Source organism: Vanessa tameamea, chromosome 5 (genome assembly GCF_037043105.1).
Source record: "Vanessa tameamea isolate UH-Manoa-2023 chromosome 5, ilVanTame1 primary haplotype, whole genome shotgun sequence".
Lineage (NCBI taxonomy): Eukaryota > Metazoa > Arthropoda > Insecta > Lepidoptera > Nymphalidae > Vanessa > Vanessa tameamea.
This window is the reverse complement of record NC_087313.1, coordinates 7,384,937-7,409,014: the sequence shown is the minus strand read 5'-3', so window position 1 is coordinate 7,409,014 and position 24,078 is coordinate 7,384,937. Positions and strand designations below refer to the sequence as shown.

Below are 24,078 nucleotides of genomic sequence, written 5' to 3'. Positions count from 1 at the left end.
CCGCAGAACCGAATTTAATGAGATTGGGCATGAAGCAAGTTTGAACCCTAAGTAAGGACATAGGGTACTTTTATATCTAGCACCCGTCGATCAACCCCTAAAACGCTGATGAGAAACCTGCTGGCAATAACCAGAACACTATAAATAATTCATACAATGATTATATTTCTTACCAATAACTTAGCCAGTAATCTGAGAAAGTCGCTCCAGCCTGAGTTAACAGCAATGAGAAAACCGCCATGAACACGATAAGCCAAGACTTAACTGATGACAGATAATTCTGAATAACTGCCCATTTAAGATTTCCTTTTGCCCTTTCTTCTGCAACCAAGACTTGTTCCTTTTCTTCCCGAGTGTCTTTATCATCACTTCTAACTGACATTCGTGACATTCCACGTTGAAGCACTGGTCTGCGTTCATCCTTTGTAAACATTTAGCCATATATACTGCCACCAAATAGCAACTCACGGCTCACTCACGCGGTATTTTTGTGTTCGTCGGTTTGAATACCGGAACATAATAATACCGGGTGAGTTAGCCAGTATAAATATAGGCTCAAGGGACATAACATAATAGTTCCCAAGACTGGTGGCGCCTTTTTGATATGAAGAATGTAATATATGATATATGAATGTATAATAAATGTTTATTAAAGTGGCAATGTCTATGGGCAGTGATGAGCACTTACCATCAGGTGGCCCATTTGCCGAGCTGTCTATATATGCCATAATTTTTTTTTTATTCAATGTTAATAAATATTGCTCTATATAACATGGTAGTGTGTTCACCCTAGTTGACAGTTCCTGTTTTTACAACATTGATAATTTTTTGAAAAGTCATAAAATTTTGTCCCCGACAATTTTGAAATACAAACTCAAAGTTCGCCGACATTCCTAATAAAAATGCGACACGCAATCATTACAAATGCAGATAAATACAAACATTGTTTATTTCTACTAAAATGAATTTTAATGACGATTTAACACGCTTATCTTATTTTCAATAGCAATAAGAGATTAAATTGTCATATATCGTATTACCAAAATAATTAAGGTAAGTTTGAATCATACGGTCGACATAAAGTCACGAGTTCATGTGTATAATGATTAATTCGTGCAGTCTAATTTGTACTTAGTTTCGTTGACAGTTTAGTTGATATAAAACTTAATTATTTCTCATTCTTTACCAGATCTCGAACCTTCCTAAAAAAAAATTAAAAATAAATCCTGTAACCAAATTTACTGACCTCTTGAATGTCCGCTTCAACTTTATTCTCCTTATCGTCTGATACCAAAGTAGAAAACTCTATTTCAGATTTGACCAAATCATCGTACGAACCCATGTTTTTGATTGAGCCCTAAAATAAGGTAAACCAGTGATCATAATAGTCTCACACATCTCGCGGACAGATAAATCTGGTTTCTTAATTACCTCATTTAAAACAATAATAAAATCTGCGGCCTTGAGGAAATGTACTTGATGCGTCACTAAAATGCGTGTCCGTCCACTCAAGTATTTCTGTATACATCCTTCGAACAGCTGTCGACCGACTTTAGCATCAACAGCTGATAACGGATCGTCTAGTAAATATATGTCAGCCTAAAACATTTAAAATTACAATGGATAAAAAAAAATCACAAAAAAACTCTTTGAACATAGCAATGACAAATAATGTACTACTACTACGAATAAAGAGTCGTATTTACATTAAATCCCTGCTAATATTATAAATACAAGAATATCCTTCTTTCACGCAACAACAGACAAATAATCGAGAGATACGGGTAGTTAGTTATATGATAGTTCATAAACCGGATTTTCATCCCGGAAAAATGGGCGTAACCACAGCTTATACTAGTCACTCTATAAAATGATCTTGAAAACCTGTTACAATAAAACATTTATATATTAATCAAACTTTTTTAAAAATTGTAATTGTAAAATTAGTACCAGTAAAATGAACTGGTTCTAATTAAAATGTATTACAATAGGTAGCAGATTTCCTATTTTATTGTATATATGAATATAAACGAATACTAATCAATAAAATATTGATATATAACCTCGCAGACATTTCTCTGAATATTTTGGAGTACTACAATTCTTATATACAAAGTTCATGCGTAGGAAGCGATAATACTAGCCCCCAAAACCACTGATACAGTCAATTTTTTTTTCAACTACATTGATAACTTTAATGATTTTAAAAATAGAAACATTAAGCCTATTCCAGCTACAACAGACAAAAGAATAAATGACATATGACATCGTATTGACGCGATATCATTGGTCGAGAGCTTGAATAATCTATGATATTATAAAATTTGCAAAAAAATTGGCGCTTTGAACGTCGAAGAAGTCAACTATGGAAGTAAAATTAAAGTGAAAATAATTAATTTAGTTGATTAGTGTTGTATTATTAATACATAATTGCTTATTTCCAATGCATAGCATTGTGTATCCGGAAAAAAAAAACACACGAAACTTAAATTTATATAATATTAATATAATAATTATACGTAACATTTCAATCCTACATTCCGCTAAGTACAGTTTTGCAGTTAATATCGAGTTCATGACATTTAATTTTCGCTGTACGTGCACCTGTCGTGCACAGTTTGAACCGCAGCCGCTTCAGCATCGCTCATATTGACTTTCACGAAGTTAATTTATCAAACTATCCAGTGTTATATGTTTTATATCCAAAGCTGCCATGTCTGCATTTATTAGAAAAATTTATTTGGCAAAAGGATGACATTATTATTATAAATACGAAAAGAACTCTTTCACTAATGAGTTATTGAGTCTTATTTAATTGTTTATCACAAAACAATAATTATTACTACAGAGTCCTCCGGCATACACTTTACTCTAATATAACCTTCTGGCGTATTGTCAAATATTATATATACAACGACTAATAAAAGACAATGAAATTTAGACATAGACAATTTTACTGCTTAATAATATTTTTTATATTCCTAATAAAATTCAGGTAGAACTATCATGGACATCTGATGAAAATAAAGTCATTTGACGTTGACGTAACAAGATATATGTCTACTTAATAATATTATAAAGAGGTAAGGTTTGTTTGTTTGTAATCGATAAAGTATGAAGTTACCAAACCTATTTTATTAATTCTCCCACTATTAGAAAATTACTTTCAGTAACGTTAAATATTTTATGTGTCATAAGATGTCAGCCAAAAAAAATGGTATTTGTAAAGCAAATCAGCAAAAAAGCGCTACTGAGCTGCTTTATCACGCGCTTGTATGTATGTATGTATGTATACATGTAATCATATACTCTAAAACTGTATTTCGCTGGAGCGAAGCCGCATTCACTGCTAGTTGTTGCCGTTTTTTAAATATAAATTTTTCGTTTACACAAATGAGCCAGTTTAAAGAGTGCTCTCGTTAAAACAGTGTGATTATCTACACTATTCTGACTTACGTAACAATGCGAGTATAATTAATACGAAAATAATTTTACATGAAAAAATATTACCATTAACGTATATTTTTGATAACATATAAAATGATTTCAATGATTTTCACATAATTAATAATAAATATGTATATCGTCCTATTATATTTTCATAACGCTAAATCTATTCTGTTTACAAACGCTTTGTCCTAGAATCAAGCGAACAAAGAAAAATCAAAACATAAAATGTATTAATGTTATTCAATTTAAGTGTCACTTACCTCTCTGTAAACAGCTCTCGCTAAATTAATTCTAGCCCTCTGTCCTCCCGACAAAGACACACCTCGTTCGCCCACCAATGACAGATCACCGTATGGAAACTGCTTGAAATCCGGCAAAAGGGAACATACTCGACAAACCTGTGACAAAATTAAACTATATAATTATTGATTTCATAACATCGCTTATTGCCTGTAAGTAATATCAATTTCGTGACGATAATTATATTATAAAACTAAACAATGCTATTAAGCGTAATAAAAACTGCATGTTGCATGTTACTTAATTCGAGAATGAAATATAAAATTCAATGACACACTTTAAAGATCGATTAACTTGATGGATTTACTTTGCATGGCAAATACTTTCTTCATATTATCTAAATAACAAAAGAACTGGCTATTTTTAACAATCCGTATTATTAATATGTTCTCTGAATACTTTGTGGGATCAATTGAATTTTCAAATTTACAAATTAATACAGATCCGAATCTTCTGAGCTATTCTGTAACAAGAAATTCGAAATTCACTCAAGAACACGACCGTAAAACGTAAGAATGTTATATGCGTCAGTGACTTTAATAATTATAAAATGTATAGGTTACACAAGTGAGATACAAAGTGAATTCTTACAGAATCGCATTATTGAAGTAAAAACTAAGTATCGGTAATTATACCTTTAACTTAATTTCGATTTTGAAGGAGTATGTTTTCAGCAACATACTTATTTTTAATTTTGACTTAAATTTATTTTTATGATAACATTATTGTCAACTCACTATTATACGACATTTAAGACACAAACATTTGTACACCTACCGCTTACTCATAAGCTTTACTTATCAGATTCTCAGTTAAACACAGATTTCCCTGTTTCTTTGACAAGTGATTTACTATTCAAGAGAAAGTTATTTATAGATTAATCCGACGTAAGAGGTAAAATTTATTTTTTATAGCTTGATTGCGCATAATATTAATATGATTTCTTATTACGAATTTACATTGTATAGTTATTTCAAAACAGCTTAAAAAAACAAATACATTGAAAACTACACGAATTTTAGAATATTGTTTTATAACAATAATCTGTTGAACGTTCGGGAAGAAACATTGTAAGTAGAATCTATGTCGGTCTTTATTTAGTGCATTACTTATTGCTTAGTGTGATTAACTTGTTTTCATTGCTGAAATCGATTTGCTTTTAGAACAAATCAAATTAAATTGCTTTATTTAACATAGGAGCACTATTAACGCAAATTAAACACTACCACTGGTTTGAAAATACGAAAATTAAACAGCAGTACCGTTTTTGAAATAATCACACCTATGTATATATTATAATAGACAAACTTATATAATACAATGAAATGACCACATTCTAAATATTAAAATTAGTAGTTATAAAAATTATCACTATATGCACGCATGTTTAACACTATAGTCTAGCTTTATTTTTGTATAATAATATATTGAATTTGTTGACTGTTATTAGTTTTGTGTACCAAATAAATAAATATGTAAAAATATAGAATAATACTAACCTCATTGTACCTGTTTACATCGTATGGCAATCCAAATAAAATATTTTCCCTCACTGTTGCTGGGAATAACCACGACTCTTGACAAGCATACGACATGCTTCCTTTAATAGTCAAATTACCACTGTTCACTGGCAGTTCACGAAGAAGCACTTGCAGTAATGACGACTAAAGGAAAAACACACAGTTATGCAATTTCAAAAACTTGCTAAGTTAACAGTAACAAATATAGTACATTGAAATACAAGATCAGATTGAAATACGTCACGAAACAAAACTATGTAAACAAAACACACTAATATTTGTGTATTTAGAAACAAAACGAAAAGGATTTGAACTTCACCTTTCCCGATCCAACAGCTCCTATAATAGCACATAGCTTTCCCTTCCTTAAGTGCATAGTTATGTTCTTGAGTGTCACATCTTCGGGACTTTTAGACGCATTCCATGAAGCACTCACACCAGACAGTTCAACTAGGGTTTCACCTACTACTGAAGTGCGTGGACTAACTATAAAACAACTTAGTATACATTGAAAAGTACATTTTAAATCCCTTAATTCGAACTTAAGTCCCAAGACACTAAATCAGAAATTCAGAGATCTTAAGGTCTTACAAAGTTTAGTGAATAAAGTCTTATGTTAGTGGAAACGCTCAGCAAAGTTTTATGCTCTATTATAAGGATTACGTTTCAAAGCGCCCTACCCTACTTATTACATTATTATTAAATACATTTATATGCTATTATTTTGATCGTTTCCAAAAAGCAGCAAATTCTTAATTTTAAACTTATTATTTAAATATATCAAGAAATGTTTCAAAGTCTTTAATAATATTAAAAATATTTGCTTTACCAATAGAAGGTCTGTAATTTTCTTTTGAGGAATATTTTCGTACTACTATTGAGTTTGAATCGATGGTCGTCATTTTTCCGTTAAAGTCGACTGGGACAATAGATGCTGTGTGTTTCTTTAACATTGATAAATCTTCTCTTTCATCTAAATTAGGAAAAATACACGAAAAATCATCAAAATAATTTCAATAGAATTTCGAGAATATATTGCAATTTGTAATGCATTATTTATATCGATATAATTACTTACCCTTTATTAATACATTCTGTATTCGCCCTAAAGAGACTTTTAGTTCTGACAGACTTGCAATTGCAAGTGGTAAAATAAAAGTTAAATTCATCTGCACTATCCCAAGAAATACTTTGATAGGATATATCTGAAATTAGTGTACAATTCGTAAAAAAATATTCAATTCCAAAAATATTCAACAACATTTAATTCTTTATGCAATATAAGTAAGTTACCGTATCAGCTCTTAGTAAATTGCCCGAAAGAATGAAAGTCAACGCCGTAAGGAACAGAGTACTACGCTCTGCAAACATCATGAATCCTAAAAAGACGCTGCGAACGAATATTGACTTCTTAAGCGCGGCGACCTCAAATGCTCGTGCCACTTTTACCACATGCTGAAACGACTTCTCCCAGGCATACATTTTTATAACCTGTATGGTGAAGAGTTTGTGTAAATGATTAAAAATTTTAACAGTACTCTTAACGTATAACATTATATTTGACATTCGTTTACCTGAATTCCATTTATAATTTCACTCATTAACTTAATTCGTTTGTCAGTTCTTTGTGCTACATTCCGTCTAATAATAGCCGTGAGTTTTGTAAGACCAGCTAGAATTATACATTATTTTATAAAATGCATGACATAGAATATCCTTACTCATTAAATAATCAAAGGTACCTTGTATAGGTAAAACTAGGAGAACAACACCAAAAAGTCCAACGTACGGCGCAAATCCACCGGCTCCATACAAAAAGTACAACACGATGGCTAATTGTACTGGGACCAACCATAAATAATGCAGAAACATGAATGGCATATCAAAACGAGCCACATCATTTGATAGTATATTCACCACTTTTCCAGCTGCTACTTCCGAAATAGACACTTGGTTCATACACAGTATCTACAGAATTCAACATTTTATTTGAATAATATCATCTTATTGTCATAATATCATATCATATCATCATATCATTCATGAACTTACTTTTCTATATATTAGTGATGAGCACGCTACTTTCATTTTTAAGCTAAATCGAGTCACAAACAAGCTGTTATGATGCTGGCTTAAAGCACCGACTAAATTAAGCGCTAACATTCCAATCGCATAAAAACCAGCCTCTTGTCTTGTTATAGATTGACTTGCATTAGCAGACCAGTAAGATAGAAGCTCAGAAAAAAGTAAAGGTTGAACAGTCCTGTTTAAAATAATTGTAAAACAACGATATAAATATTTTTATAAATATAAAATAAAATTATAAAACCAAAACATTCAGTGGAAATACCTTGCCGTGGCATTGACCAAAAGAAGACATGCTCCAGGAAGATATGCTAACCAATACGCCTTTATGAATGCTTTCCAAAGTGACGGCTTACGATTCTCCCGCAGAGCTCTATCGTATTCCTCTAGCCAATATCTAAATTAAATTAGAATCATAAGCCTTTATCTGTTATTATACAACCAGATGTATCAAACAATTAATATATAATAGTTAAAAATTGAGAAACTGAGAGAAGTGTATAAACAGAATTATGATTATTAAAAATTATATTAATTAAAATTTGAGAAGCTGTAAAATTACTGCAAATAAAAATCTTTACCTTTCCAATCTTCCTCCAAGCCTGTCGGAATCATATTGCTTGCTAGGAATTATTAGGTCATTTTCTTCTATGTCCCTTTTATTTCCTTTGAATAGAACTGGACAAATCCAACAAATAAACAGTCTCGATACTATATTTGGTTTATTTCTTTTTTTTACTTCACCTGGTTTTTCTTCCATTTTGACAGTATTTTTGACACTGTCCATATATATAATTTTTGAATTTATATTGGCACTTTTTATTTATGATGTTATAATTGAAACATTAACTCCGTTATCCGTTTGAACACACGTTTCATACATAACAGACTACTGACTAATCTATTTACCAACTGATAACAATGACAATCAATTTCGTATCACACACAATTTTATTTCTACTGTAAAAATTAGGCGATATAAATTCTCTTAATCTAAGTCGACTTATAATAATATCGAAAAATCAAATAAAAATAATATAGTTTTACTATTTATTACATATTAAATAATACAAAAATATTTCGATGATAAATAATACATCAATTTAAAAAACTGTGTAAGGTCTAATTAAAATAAAATTCTTCCTTTGCATGAATTGGACAAACTCGTGAGCTCAAAGAATCACAAATGCACTTTGATTGAACTAGTTTTTGTTCAATACTCTCCACTAACATTTTTACATGACATATGGGTACCACTTTACAATTACAAATTCCTGGGTCCTTTACGTTACTATCTTTATCGTCTTTATATTTTTTATATTGAGAAATTTGATCAGTGGGAAGATACAACGAATCGTAAAGCGAATTTTTCTTTAATACATAATCTGTTTCATCATATTCATTATCGTCAATTTGTCGCGCATTACAATCATACCAATTTGATGAATCTTTTTTATGTTTGGTGACATTGCTTAAGCTAGTGTTATTTGAAGTATCTGTTACACAACATGTCTCCTTTGAATATTTTAAGATAATTTCTTCTTCGTTATCAGCAGTGATTGTTTCCACATCACAAGAACTTGTTAAATCTTTCTGCTCACAAGCACTACCGATGCTTTTATTTATATAAAGATGTTCTGATCTTATAGAAGTGGGTATTCTATGCATGATATAAAATAAATTGTTGGATGGATTTTCTTGTAATGACTCCGATATACGATCATCTTTCTCATAATTTGTTTCCACTGTGGATTTATTGCAATGACAAATGTCAACTAGGCGAACACACGAACAATTTGATTTATTTCCACTACACTGTTGTGTGCATTTTGGATCTGCTATTTTGGTAACTTTTCTCTTAGGTACTTTCAGTTGTTCTTTTACTAAATTTGATGAAATACTAGCCGGCGTGTTATTGCTTATTTCCAGTGCCTGTAATTTATTACATTTAAATTTTATATTATTAGTTATTGATTGATTCGCATTGGCAGTCGCATTTAAATCTAAATAACATGGTTCACTAAAAGTATACCGACATTTGCAATCAATTATGTAGCCTCTTTTAAATTCACAAGAAACTTTTTTCTCTGCTGTATTATTTTTTTTTAAATTGTTGTACTCACACGCCTCACACGATTTATTATCAACAAGAATAGATATTGCCTGAACAGACGTATCTTCCAAATTATTTGCATGCTGGTTACTTGTTTTACTAGTATTAAATTGAGCAACCGTATCATTATATTGCAATATTGATTCAGTCATCTGTTCTTTTGAGTTTTTTAACAAAACATTTCCGATACTTTTTTCGTTTATACATTTGCATTTATCTCTTAAACGCTGAAAATCATTATCAATCAAATTAGAAACCTTATCCAAAATAGCAGGTAAACTGTTTTCTATACTACTATCGTTAGTAATACAAGAGCACTGAGCTCGCTTCATTTTGACCTTTAAGTATTCTTGTAACAAACAATAAGCTCTTTTCCAACTTTCTTCATTGACGTTAAGTCCCATGCATTTACAACTCAATCGATTTGTATTTTCTGAAACTACTTCCTTAACTTTAGTTAAAATATTTGAAAATAGTACTTTTTCTTCTTCAGCTGTAATACGTTCTGATTTATACGAAGAACGTTGAAATTCTACTAATTTTTCTCTTAAATGCTCTTCAAGTAAATTAAAAGCATTTAACTCTAAGTCTTTATATTCATCCTTGTTACAACAAACACATTTTGTTTGATCGTCATTTATTATGTCTGGCGTATTTATTAAGATTTTATTTTTATCATTACATAATATATTTGAGAGTTTCGAGTCTCTTTTAATTGGTGAATATTGTAATTCCGAATTTGTCAGATTTTTTAGATATGTTTGAGATCTTGGTTTTACTTCTAAAGTATTGGGGCTATCTTTACTAAGGTTAGGAAAAGTAGAAATTGTATTATTTTCGTCACTTTCTTTAGTAGTTTTAAAAACATTTGTAAGTGTAACTCCCAAAAATTTTACATAATAGTCGCAATCGTCTGATAATAAATCAGATTTTTTTAAAACATCTCCAACATACGAATTCCTACATTCATCTAAATTTTTTACTTCTTTATTTGTATTAATGTTTGGTAATTCTTTGTCAACATTTTTGAATCTAGAACCGGTCTGGACAGAATAAACTTGTGATTCCTTTTTAAAATCAAGTTTACAACTGTTTGGAATTTGTATTTTATGGGTTTGATCCGATTTGATTACTTCAGATGTTTTCATACATATATTTGGTCCGTCGCCATATTTTGGTTTATTATAATTATGGTTTGTATATTTGAAAGAATTATCATTACTTTTATCTAAATTAACTGCCCCTATATATTCAGAATCTGTTGTATTCGGCAAAACATCGTAATCCGTACCCTTATCATGACCATCTTTATAAGAATAACATTCCGGTACAAGATCATTGGGATACGTAGGTGGAATATTATTCTCTAGCAATATTTTGTCTATTCCATGAACTGTTAAATGTACGGAAGACTTATTTTGTTTTATATTTTTCCATACATTTTCAGAAAGTTTTTTGTCATTTGTTTGATTTTCTTTGCTTTGGTTGTACAACATCGCTTTATAACTTACGTAATTTTTTTCTCCTTTCCTGTTTAATAAAGTTTCCAAAAGTTTTTCAATTGAAGTGTTAGACGGAATTTTATGAAAACAAACACATCCACTTGGACAACTAGTCTGCGTTGGAAATTGATTGGCTTGAGTATCTGCATCTTCTCCTGGTGATATTTGTGATATTTGGTAACTAGGTATGGTATCCATTTTATTTTTTGACATATTTTGTTGAATTTTATCCTTCTGTGGAGGATCTTGCATCGAGTTATCTCGTGTTCCACATAAGCATAAATTTACAGCAAATGACTGTTCAATATTTTTTAATAGTTTTTTCTTTTTATTCTCTATACCTCCATTTTGTTTAGGCTTATTAATATTTTGTTTTATACTATAAGACACCCTATTCTCAGAATGATCTATTTGCCCTAAAGTTTTGCCATTTTGAGGTGATGTTTTTGTATTTTCACTAATTTTTTCATCGGCGTCCTTACTACGTTTAATTTTTTTGTTTGTTAATGGAATACCATTCTGTTTCTGCAATTAAAAATAAACCAAAGTAACAATGCACTATATGGTTAAAACATGACATGTAATAAAGTAATAGATTTTTTCTATACTTGTATAAAATATCTTATTTGTTATGATGGTTTTTTTAGTAAACAAAAACCTATCAATCTTGATTCTTTACAAGATTCAAGATTCGTAAGCCTTAGCAAATACTACAACATTATATTTGATTGTACAATTATCAATGTTGGTACTATGCAAAAACATATGGTTAAATAATTATTATTAATTTCCTTAGGACAATCCTTAAGATTTTTCAACGCCAATAATTGCATATATACGGGAGTTTCGATGGCTTAGGCTTATACCGTACTTACTAACCGAAGCTCGTTTGACTATTCTTGCTATTTTCCCTTCCATCAGCCGTAGATCTTCCTTTTTGACTGACTCCTTAAAATTAAAAAAATCTTGTTTAGTAATATAATCTGAGAATACACTATTGCTATTACCTCTTTCAGCTTAATACCTTCCTAAGATCTTCAACTTGAACCTTAAGTTGAGTGACATCTTGTAATGTACGTTTAAAGTATGAGGGTGGAATCTCCGTGTTTTTTCGAGCAATCTGTGTGGTATTTGGTCTTTTAACGAGACACTGAAATACTGCTGCAAAAACGGAAATAAATAGTTATTTAACCCAAATTATATTTTCATTATAGCATGAACGACAGAAGAATTATAAAAATATTGCGACAGAGTATTTCAAAACCAGAAATCAAATCAAAATATTATTTCAAGTACAGTTTGTTTAATGTAATCTAAAACTACCCCACCGGTTCGGAAAGTAGATTCTACTCAGAAGAACTGGCAAGAAACTCCGTAGTTACTCTTTTCCACCATTTACAGAGTACGAGTATGTCAATAAATATACAGTCGTTTCACTGAAACCCCAAATAAAATATACAAACAAGACAATCTTTAACAGTCAATTTCTGATATTGTACACTTATAATTTGTAAAATATCCCAATTGTAGTTGACAAACAGATGTAACACTATTATTATTATATAATTGTAAAACAACTTCAACGTTCTTTAATATTCCCATATTAAATTAAATAGCCCAAAAAAAACTTTTGCCCGGACTTGATAAATAATAAACAAAGCAATCATTTCTTCATCCATGTGTCTATTTTCATACTTGCTTATTTTTTTATTATTCTGAATAAAAACTATTTCGAGTGCATCAGGATGATGTCACATAACTGGATGGCCCACCATTTGGCCCACCATTTGGCCACCACCACCATACAACAATTTATAGTACCATCCTTGCTAAACACAATTATATATAAAAAATACACTAAATAATTTGACTATAGTTAACTCTTAGCTGTGTTGTAGAAGTATTATAATTATATACTAATCCATCTGTATTTAAAAAAAAAAAAAAATAGAACAAGAAGAATATTTTTATTAATCATTATCATCATCCTGTTCTCCTCTGGTACTGGAGCCTCCCCAATGGCACGCCATTGCCACAATTTCACTGCCAGACATTTGTGTATATTTTCATCCTACCTAGGTAGAACCTCATTATCAATCCATCCTACACTACGCTTGCCAAGGCGTCGTCTCCACTTCAGAACACGTCTGTTCGCACGGTTTTCGGTTTTGCGTCACATTTGATCAGACAATTGCCACTTCAGCTTACTAATCTTTTGGGTTATGTCTATGACTTTAGTTCTATCGATCACATTTGGGATTCGATCCTACAGAGAAACTTCGAGCATAGCCATAATAGCAATTAAATAAGTGGATCATAATATAAAATGTTTTGAAATAAATTATAAACATTAACTATTTTAACACAATTTAGTAGTGCGAACATAATAGCAAGCTAAGATAAATAAATAAACATAAATAAATATCAAATATGTCACAGCATCTCAGAAATATGCGAGAATAATACAAAACTAAGATTTAGATTAATCACTTCACGCAATATCAATTATTAATGAGCATCCAAAGAATTGCCTGCGCTTCATAATAAAACTAAAGTTATTGTAGAAACATCTACATTTTCATTCCTTCTAGATTACTAACGAAACATATCACTAGTAATTACTTACTACAAAAGGTAATAATCACAATTGAACGCTTATGTTTAATGCAAGAGTACAAGGAAAGATTGATAAACATTGAATGTTATGAAGAAAACGTTCATTATGAGGAAGTGAACAATACAAGTAATAAGGCCAGTTAAAATACTATACATGAATAAAACTGTTCCACGCTTACATTGAGGCTGGCATTCACAGGGAGGTGGTCCTTTAGTCATAATTTCTTTGGCTCTTTTTGTAATTTGATCAGCTCTCTCGTTAAAAAGTTGCTCTGCCAGTTTCGTAGCTATCTTCTGTGCTCTACGCTCTATATTTTGCTCCTGCCAGGAATCGTTTGCATTCATGCTATAAGACATTACTTGTGACCGATCCGCGCAAGATCTACCAATCCACTGTAGTATTAAAAAAATAATTAATTATTGAAAGTTTTAAGACAAACCTGAAAAGTAATTTCGATTTTTTCTTTATAGTCTCTATAAAACACAAAAGAACCCTATTTAAATAACGATTTAATAAACTAACTTTTGCGTGGTATTTTTCAATAGACGTAGCAATAGCAATGTCTAGCTCTCCAACGAGTAATTGCTCAAAGAAATTTCGCAGGTTTGATTTTACAACACTAGAACGGTCCCAGTTATGTTTATCTTCTAGACATTTAAGTAACTGGCATGGCATCGTTGATCCAGATCCACCTAATTCAGACTGGAGTCCTCCGAATAAATCTGAGAGTAAGCTAGATAAGAGTTGGGTACGAATGGAAGTACATGAGCACGTATCCTGGAAAATATGTACCGTTGAGTATATTTAACTTCATCTTTAAATAACTTATAATAATGACAAAAAACAAAACACTCGAAAGTCTCTTAAAGTTAAATGCTAGACGTAACCTAGACTTAATAGAATTAAAAACAATATATACTAGTTGTTTTTCCTCAGAAGTGCATTGACAAAGGGCAGCAAGAGAAGGAGTTCGCTTCACTTCTATCGCTTCATCCAGAGGAAATTTGCATCTGCATTCTATCACTTTTTCCTTAAGTTGCATTAGTTCCTCTCTCTTCTGCTTCAACTCATTAACTTTCCCCAGCATGCGATTATCGCACATTACCTTGCAACCATCCAGATCTTCCAATAAGCCTTCTTTCTCTGAACGTAATTCTTCGAGCTATAACATTTGAACTATTTGTAAAAAATGTACAAGTTCGTTTATTATTATTTATTTATTTATATTTTGGAAACAAACAGTGCTATTAATAATTATAAATGTTGTACATAATTAATCCTTAAACCAAAACAGTTTCCTATGACAATTAATACATAAGTAACTTTCAGAGTGTAGAAAGCATATTAATAATTACTATTATAAATTATACATTATCATTATAAATATTAAAATTAAAACTTTAAATTGAAAATAAAAATTATTGCAATATATAGTTAGGTATGTTAAAATATCATTGAGATTATGTGATACATAATATAGTAAGCCTGTAATCCCGAATACTATGCTTCAAATTTTTCGAGTATTTACCTACAGTTTGCCAGATTAATTTATGTTTATGGTTACTACTCTTCTTCATATTACAGACGTAGCGTAATTATAATAAACATTAATGTAAGCATTTAAAGAACCCTAAAAAATGCTGAATAATGTTTAATGTTCTCAAAACTAACTATATATAGGTATGTCTGTACGATTTGAATAAGGAAGAATTAGCTGTCTCTTCTTCTGAGACATTATTTCTCGGCTATATATTTAAAATGTTTACAAATGCAACCAAGTATCACAAACAATGGGAGATATCAAGATTGTCATGATCGCCACGAACCAGGAACGAAGAATTTGTGCACTGTTTATGAGTCTGCTGTAGCACTGGCCTAAGAAATCACTCGTCGATTTATTCTGACGTAGGTTTAGTTCTAATCACACAACTGCTGCTAAAACTTCAGTATCAGTATTAGCACGAGTATGTTACAAGAATGGAATTTCGTGCCTTAAACTTTCATTAATGACTTCAAACTATCCTCCGACGGTTATAGGTAAGGTTGTATAGTAGATCAGAAAAGGTATAAAATACTTCCAATAGTTTTAAATTTTGTACGTAATAGAATAACTCTGATAATGAATTATCGTGACAATTATATTGTCAAGAAAATTCTCTTCCTTTAAACGCGCATTAAACTCATATCTAGCTAATTTATACTTTTTTTCTATCATTTAAATGTGAGTTGCATTGTCAATATTTATATCTGTTCTATACGAAACTAATCGGAAATAGGTGTGTACAGTATATAAAGTGTGTCATTTGATTCGTTGTAAGTCCCACATAGATGCAGATTAAACAAGTTACGTCTAGAATTTTAAACATGCATTATTAGGGAAGGAATAAACTAACTAGACATGTACTTATGTTAAAACTCAATGTCATTATTTAAAAACAAATACCTTGTAATAACATGGTGACGCGTATATATATATATGATTTTTAAATGTTAATCTTACTCGCGCTGTTTCATTGATTAATTATGTAATAACAATATGTTTATTTATTTTTGGTTTTTTACCTGTAATTTAATTTGGTTAACCTCAGACTCGCCAGCCAAAAGCTGATTTGAAACTTGTGTAATCTGTTCCTTAAGCATACTCAGTTCCGCGCGTAGTGCTATTTCTGCTTCGTGCGTTAAACATCTTGCGGACTGTATTTCGCTTTCTAGAACTGTTACTTTTCTGCGAACTTGGTCCTCTTTAAACTGTTTTAAAAAATATATTTTAATTGATTGATTTCAGATGTATTTTCGAACGGTTGCCGTCAATGGTTTTACATTCTATTCTAATTAAAGAAGGAGAAAAGATACAAAAACAATTTTGACCCTGAATTCACAATAGTAACTAGTAAACGTAGCTTAACTAGCAACATTACTAAACACATACAGAAACATCTTTTGTCATTTTCACTTATAATTATTCATTTGGACAAATTAAAAGAAGTAATAGAAAACTTCAATAACCAGAAAAGTAAACAAAAATGTTTATTCGTCCAACATTCATTTTAGGAGAATTTGGTTAATCTGTGCGAATCATTGTTAATTCGGGCAAAAATAGCACTTTCAAAAGTGTATTTATATAGTTCAACAACACTGATATATTGGTTAAAATTATTTGTATTATGTATTAGAGTACAACTTTCTGCAAATTGTATGTTTATCAAAGGTTTATCTATCTTTACTCCTTCTATTGGAACGGACCATAGGCCATGGCCTGCCCCTAAACCTATTAGGGTTCAGCGCAGTGTGACCTACCCATGAAGGTTAAATATCATGGCACCATATGGGTGTTGCTACGTGCTCAATAATAATTAAGAGGTATGGTAAAAAAATCCGCTAGTGAGCTCATACGCCACTTACGGTTTTAGATCGGATCTATTGGAGCGTTTCTCGAGCGTTTTTCAGGAATATACTCGCATAGTAGTATATCACCATATATCACCATCATAAACGGTTTATGGTTTCTTCGTATTACATAATTGTTTGAAATAAATAAATTATATCAAATAATTTGTAGTAACTGTTACTCGTATTATATGAGATATTAGTTCAGCTGTTTTTGGAGGCCTTGAGAAGGCCTTTTTAATTTATATTATTTACAGTATTACTAATTTTGATAGTAATACCGTTCATATAATATATTGGATATCGAATCGCTGTTTTTCTAAATACATGTGACAATGTCAGAATAACATATTTTAATATTTTAAATTGCAAGTCTTATCATCAGTACATGAATATTTAAACAAACAAACATTAACATTGTTATAACTGTTTAATTTACTTGAAGATCTCGATCCATTTGAGCTGCTTTGCAAAGCTCTTCCGCTAGTGCACTATCACCTCGCGCTGCCTCTTCACTCAGTCGTAGACGCACACAAGCGCGATCACACAAATCATTCTCGACCAACGTTAGTTTATCTCGGTCCTCCTCAGCGACCAGTGCAAGGTCTTTAACATTCTTGGCCAAGTCAGTGCATGCGTTCTTGTATCCGTTGCGTTCATCTATTGTCTTTTTTATCTAAAATACCAATGTTTTAATTTTTTATCTCTATACAATTATATCATATTTATATGACATTTAGATAAACAATAACACAATCATCGAGGCACGGAAGACATGTAAATGCCAAGGTTTGATTCTAGCAGTGACAGCCGGTTTTCATTAAAGTTCCGATTAAAGTAATTTAAGGCTATGGTAAACACATCAGTATACGGTACTTAAAAAGAGCATTCCATTAAATATTTTATGATACTTTAATGTGAAGCTTATTGACGAAAATATGTCATAATTTTCTAACTTGTTTAGTCGTATCGTCTTCTTTCTCTAACGCTAATCTAAGACGACGTTGGTAGCCAAGTTCCAAGTCTTTCCAGGCGGCTTCAGCACGTTCTAGCAGTTCAACCCTTTCAGCTTCACGACGAGCGAGTTTTGCCGCTCGGTTTCTTAGCTCACACACAGCTGTGTCCAAATCTGCTAAGCGTTGCACACAAGCCGAATCCATGCAGCACGCCTAACAAAATATAACTTAATTTAATAGCGTTACAAAATATTACTGGAAAAATAAATAATTTATATTTTTTTCGTTAAATGTTGCAAACTATAGACTTCAGTCTGAGCAATATTTTTATAGAAAGTCACAATTATTATAGAAGAGTGCAAGATAATGTAAAATAATTAAATATTAAACACAAATATAATACTACCTAGTCAGTTTTGTAGTAGACTGATTAAATTAATTAATCGAACACGATTTAATTACAATTACTCACGGCATCTATTTTGTTAATTATGTCTTTTGAATTTTTCGGCGTTTTTCTGGTAGCATGGTGTGAACAAGGTGTGCTCTCCATGCGCATAATAATTTTCGTTTCTCTTGGCAGTTTAACCACGGGTCCCATTAGTGATTTGGTGTCAAAATATTTGGAGTCAATGTCTTTAGAATACACTGGTTGTTCGAGATACAAATCTTTTGATTTGGAAGATACACTTGTGTTGTTGACAGAATCAATATTCGTGTTATTTAAATTCTCGGAAGTTTGTTGAACGGGTTTATTACGATTCTGTTCGATGAATCTAAAAAATATATAATATGTACAAAACAAATTACAGTCACAATACTACGCTAAAACATTTAATTTTTTAGATGAGCAATAAATCAATAATTTTAAATCATTTCGTCTTGACGTGACGCCCAACAGGTGGAAAACATAGAAATTGATGGTTATTGAAGGAATATATAATTAAATAAATAATAAATTAATATGACGTAAGAGAAAAAAATGAGGTTCGTTAATAAAATAAACATATTATTCTACAACTAATACATAGCATCGAAGTATTGGTATACTATACGCGCCAAGCACATATAAGGTAGTGAAGATCAGCGACGGAGAGGAGGCATGACATTAAAGTACATCATTCCGCCGCCGTCACGGTATACACGTCGGTCTTACCCCCGAAATGCATCAGTAATAGAAGCTTCACTTCAAAAAAATATGTAGTTTTAATATCCACTTAAGACATCTTCTTTCTAAGAAATCTTTATTCTTAGTTCTATTTTGGCATTGCTCAACTGTTTAATTTTTGGTATGTCTAATAAAGTGTTTAATAAATAAATAAACAGTAACTGAAACGGCTACTATGAACTTGAATATGAATATTATAAAAATATTTTATTGTTGAACGCGTCAAATATTTTAAAAAATTATCTGGCGTTATCATTTCCACTTGTTAAAATTATGTAAATAATACATATATTTAAATAAGATAATATAATCAGAACAACTCGCATTGCGTCAATTTAATAGTTAAGTCTATTACGTTTATTATAATTTAATTGGCAATGTAAAAGCCAAAGACACACTTAGAATAATGCCTCGTTATAAAATTACACAACCGCCCGCGTATCTTACCATTAAGAGTTGTAATTGTATCTTACCGTGACATTATTCAAAGGCTTGTTAATTACAAAGCTAAAAATAATCAATAACTCCTCAGAAATCAATGAAAACTAGTCATCCCGCATCAATTAAATATCGATTATCACTATTAGGGATCGATAAGATTAATTGTGAGTAAAAGGAAAAAACGTCAACATTTTGAAAACATACGAGTTTTATATAATTAGAAAAAAAATAATATTTTAATGATTATATATTATTTTCAAATTATTCATGAGATCATCTTCAAAGCATAATCGTTTACAATGGTTTATAATTGTCACCCACAAACAGAGCGTAATAATAACCTTTAATTACCTTCATTGTATTTGACGGCACTACTTATGACCCTTTACTCGTTTAGGGTCCGCCGTAAAGACTTATATCTCCCGGTCGTAACGCGTGTTCTCTTGCATATAGCACGCTTTTAAAAATATCGTTTTTTTTTATGTTTGGACTGCATTAATTTAACTCGTAATCATTATTAAATATGTATTACAACAGATACCATATCTTTTTGCTCTTCAAATAAAACAATGGAAGGTGTTTGTTTATGAACACAGATACGAAAAAAAAGCTTATTAAGTCAACGACTCAATTTTTTCTTTATTTGATAAGGAATTTAGTTATAGTTATAGAAATTTTATATTAATGTATATCGATGTATGATAGTCAAATATATTCACAAGAACTCTTGATAAATTTCACATTTTTTTTTATTATAATTATCGATAATGATGCAGATGACCTCCTAGACGATTTCGGCCACGGGCGGTGGTCATCCAAGGGAGACTAGGCCACTGCACAGAATGTGTACAGTGAACAAGCATGTACGTAAAGACAATTGTAGTAAGAAAATTGTAGTCTTAGTATATCCTCTCACTCTCATAATCCAATAAGACAATAAATAAAACACAACCAAAAATACTTAAGATGATCCACGGCTTTATGTGATAATTGTGGCACGGAAATGTGCTAAACTTCGGGCTAATACTGAAAACTTCTTAATAGAAAAACCTAGAAACATGATTGGTCCTATCTAGGTTTTGAGCCTAGCATTGAGATCTGTAAGTTTATAAATCTAAGAAATGGCAAAATAATAATAATTAACGTATGAGATACCAGTAGTGAATAAGCAATTATAATCTAAATAATAAACTACGTAGTCATAATTTTCACCATTAAGATAATATATTTTTTCATTAGCTATATTAAAAATTCTAAATACTTTATGTAATAAAATCATACTGATAAAGGCTGTCAGTGTCCTTGTGTCCAAGCTGCTGCCAAGCTAATATCGCGCAAGTGAGATGCCGCTCCTCCGGTGTCTGTGAGATCATTTCGATCTCGTCACGCGACTCACGATCGAAACGCTCGTGCGCCGAGCGCATCGCATGCTGCATCAGCCAATATATTTCAATGAATAATTTAAACATCGTACTGTTTCTATATCATTTTGAAATAGTTAAGTGTAAGACGTAATCATAGTAATAATAAGGATTAAATTTAAAAATAGAAACTACGATTTAATATGTTTTTGAATATATACTTTTTTCTCTATTTCGTTATGGCGTGTATCTGCGCTAGTTAGTCAAAATATTTTGTCAGGGTCAAGTATGAGAAAATATTTGTAGTGGTCGACATAGTTCGTTGTACAAAAATAACAACGAAATAGTTAAAATGTAGGTCAACAACCTAATGTTCATAAAATCTAAGGGTTTAGCCGCGATTAAGTAACAAATAGTTACTTTAATTTACGTTGTATTATGCAATACTTAGTTTATAACACACTTTATTATTATTTTAGGCTTAAAATTAAAAATAGACGAACACTTATTCACCCTTAAATCCATACATGGATTCTTTTCAAGCGCCTTGGAAATATTCCAAATAATAAGAGAACACATCGATGTTTGTTTAGTTGGCAACGAAAACGAACCAGTTTGCCCGTATTTTCTAGGGCTTTGAGCCTGCAAACAATATTTTTTGGTGTATTGTCTATATTACACGATATTCTACTTTCACCTGTCTATTTACCATTTTCATTGAGATACTGTCTGGTTTAGCATTAATTTATCACTGGCGTAATTTTGAATTTGATTTAAAACCTGTAGTTTATATGAGAAAATTATATTGTTGACACATTTTTCTAGAAATTTGTTGCATACTTCATCTTTGTTTGACGTATCATTAATAGAAAAATCCCTTTAACCACAAAGTTCGAATACTTCTGGTCACAGATACTCTAATTAATATCTACGATTTAAAATGTATGTCAAATATGTAAGTAAGTTAATGTTAAGATATAATGCAATTAAATAAGATGGTAAAAACTTATTTAATTATAATCTGAAGGATCGCCACGATAGTATAGTTTTTAAACGAGGTTAAACGCAATTATTGCCATACAATTGTCGAGAAACACGTTATGGAGCTGGCGATTCAATTTGTTATCTTCATTAAGATTAGATTAACTAAATATAATTATTAATCTAGCCGAGAAGTTCGGCTGGATAAAACAAGATTATGGGTTCATCCGGCCGGAAATTCATCTTGTACTTGGCAGAGAAAGGTAGGTGATGGATTCTGCAGGTGTTTGATGAAATCTACCTCAAAAAATATCAGACAGAGTTGTACTATGCTATCGTATACTGTTCTGAAGGCCTTTTTGAGACGTTCTTATCTACTTTGTTTTGATTTATCCAAAAAGTTTTAGCCAGCGTTAGTCATTCAGCACACGAAAATTGTTTTTTATTTTCTGTATTTTATTTTCGTATTGTTTTAGCTATTTTGTACATCATATTTTCAAATTATATATAAAATCTTTCGTCGTTTATCGCTCTTTCCACCAGTGAAAACCGTATCAATTTATTTTTTCGGTTTAAGAATTTTATTGTTCCATAGATAATGTACATATTTACTAAAATTAGACTTAAGACTTATGTCATTATATTTTTTGCATTTTAGAGTTCACAGACAATTACTTTTTTTCTTATTTATAACCTTGTACTTTGTTACCTTGCGATATTAAAAAACTAAATTCATGGGATTGTCACTACATACGCTTTAAAGTGATTTAGTGGTAATGTACTAATTATAATTTTTTCGGACTTAAGGTAGAGAACCTTGGCCTCTCCTACTTGATAGACATAGGCATTGCGATACACGAGAACATTTGTGCAGTAGAAATTATTATGCACCGTAGTATTTTATTAAAAATCATTGGCAATAAAATGGCGGTGACATACTTTCGATGGTGCTATTTAGGTGTTTTTTTTTAATAAGCAAGCAATATTGTATGAATACATTTTAATATGTATCTGATATGTAGATCCTAATTACATACAGGAACAAAATAATATAAAATATTGCCGTTAAGCGGAAGTTAAGCCGGTGAATCATTGTCATCTACCGACTTGTGATCTTATGACCGATTAATATGAAGGACTTTTATATTGATACAAAGTCAGCGTTAAGATTTTATTCGCAGTTTTCAAAATGTGTATTGCGGTAGACAGGCAGCAAATTGAAGATTCGTTTATCTAAAGCCTACGATTGATACTAGATTAGACTATTTGAAATAATAAAATAAGAATAATGAGTAGGTCATTATCAGAATATTTATATAAGTAAATATTCAATTTATAATAGATTTATTTTGTATTTCATTATTCAAATAGATTATTATATTTGAGCTATAAAATTATGAACACTATAAAACGCGGCTTTGATCACGATTTGTTTAAAAAATTTATATCAATGCGTGTGTAATAACAATAATACCTAACAGTTTGAACAGACCGACTGGATTAGAGTAGTGATGAGTGTTTATCCCCATGAAAGTCCAAAAATGTACTAAATTCCTTTCTTAGTGCAAATGCGTGTTCAAATATTAAGCCTCTATATTTAAATTGAATAATGATATAGTCAGGGGGTTGTATTTTACATCAATATAAATAATAATAATTCTAAGAGTTATTATTATTAGCTCGTCGAAATTGTCTGTATTGACTGGTTTGAGCTCTTAAAGTCTATAAACTTTATAGGAATAATATTGTCCTCTAATTTTAATAAAACATATATAACTTTAACAAAATAGAAATAAGAATTTTTGATTACACTATTATATTTGAGTTACTTGTCATAGTGTTATTCGCTGTAAATTTGAATTCATAGTAGTTTGTTCGTACATATAGTATTCTAAAGTTGCTCTTGAATCAACATAAGACGTACCTTTAAAAATAATATAAGTAATAAAAATAAAAGTATATTATACTATATTATATTATACCTATATCATAAAAAAAAGAAAAAAAAGTTAAAAAAATGTATTTAAAGTTAGATTAATAATATAGGTTATAATTATATAAACTACAATTCAGTAACTTTGACAATGACGTGTTCAAACTCAAATCGTCTTCAGCTCTTAAATAAAAAAGTATATTTATAAATTATACTCTTGCATAAATCAGGTAATTATTCAACCACGAACGTTACGTTAGGCAT

At 30.7% G+C, this 24,078-nt stretch overlaps 1 protein-coding gene across 1 annotated transcript in view; it reads right to left on the bottom strand.

The window, feature by feature from the left end:
• The window catches only part of LOC113392736 (uncharacterized), a 34,199-nt gene extending 12,481 nt beyond the window's left edge, over window positions 1-21,718 (bottom strand). Inside the window, exons 1-27 of the mRNA XM_026629286.2 lie at window positions 21,610-21,718; window positions 21,414-21,542; window positions 20,821-20,969; window positions 18,403-18,706; window positions 17,931-18,143; window positions 17,414-17,650; window positions 16,150-16,335; window positions 14,507-14,749; window positions 14,110-14,364; window positions 13,760-13,979; window positions 11,995-12,128; window positions 11,850-11,918; window positions 8,479-11,495; window positions 7,937-8,170; window positions 7,621-7,752; window positions 7,323-7,533; window positions 7,013-7,238; window positions 6,845-6,942; window positions 6,564-6,761; window positions 6,349-6,475; window positions 6,100-6,243; window positions 5,590-5,756; window positions 5,250-5,414; window positions 3,711-3,848; window positions 1,432-1,599; window positions 1,247-1,357; window positions 174-421 (exon numbers count right to left, since the gene is read on the bottom strand). Of these exons, the coding sequence (XP_026485071.2) occupies window positions 174-421; window positions 1,247-1,357; window positions 1,432-1,599; window positions 3,711-3,848; window positions 5,250-5,414; window positions 5,590-5,756; window positions 6,100-6,243; window positions 6,349-6,475; window positions 6,564-6,761; window positions 6,845-6,942; window positions 7,013-7,238; window positions 7,323-7,533; window positions 7,621-7,752; window positions 7,937-8,170; window positions 8,479-11,495; window positions 11,850-11,918; window positions 11,995-12,128; window positions 13,760-13,979; window positions 14,110-14,364; window positions 14,507-14,749; window positions 16,150-16,335; window positions 17,414-17,650; window positions 17,931-18,143; window positions 18,403-18,706; window positions 20,821-20,969; window positions 21,414-21,542; window positions 21,610-21,618 (7,532 nt within the window). The 5' untranslated portion in view covers window positions 21,619-21,718. The remainder of the gene's footprint in view (window positions 1-173; window positions 422-1,246; window positions 1,358-1,431; window positions 1,600-3,710; window positions 3,849-5,249; window positions 5,415-5,589; window positions 5,757-6,099; window positions 6,244-6,348; window positions 6,476-6,563; window positions 6,762-6,844; window positions 6,943-7,012; window positions 7,239-7,322; window positions 7,534-7,620; window positions 7,753-7,936; window positions 8,171-8,478; window positions 11,496-11,849; window positions 11,919-11,994; window positions 12,129-13,759; window positions 13,980-14,109; window positions 14,365-14,506; window positions 14,750-16,149; window positions 16,336-17,413; window positions 17,651-17,930; window positions 18,144-18,402; window positions 18,707-20,820; window positions 20,970-21,413; window positions 21,543-21,609) is intronic.
• Between the last annotated feature and the right edge of the window lie 2,360 nt (window positions 21,719-24,078).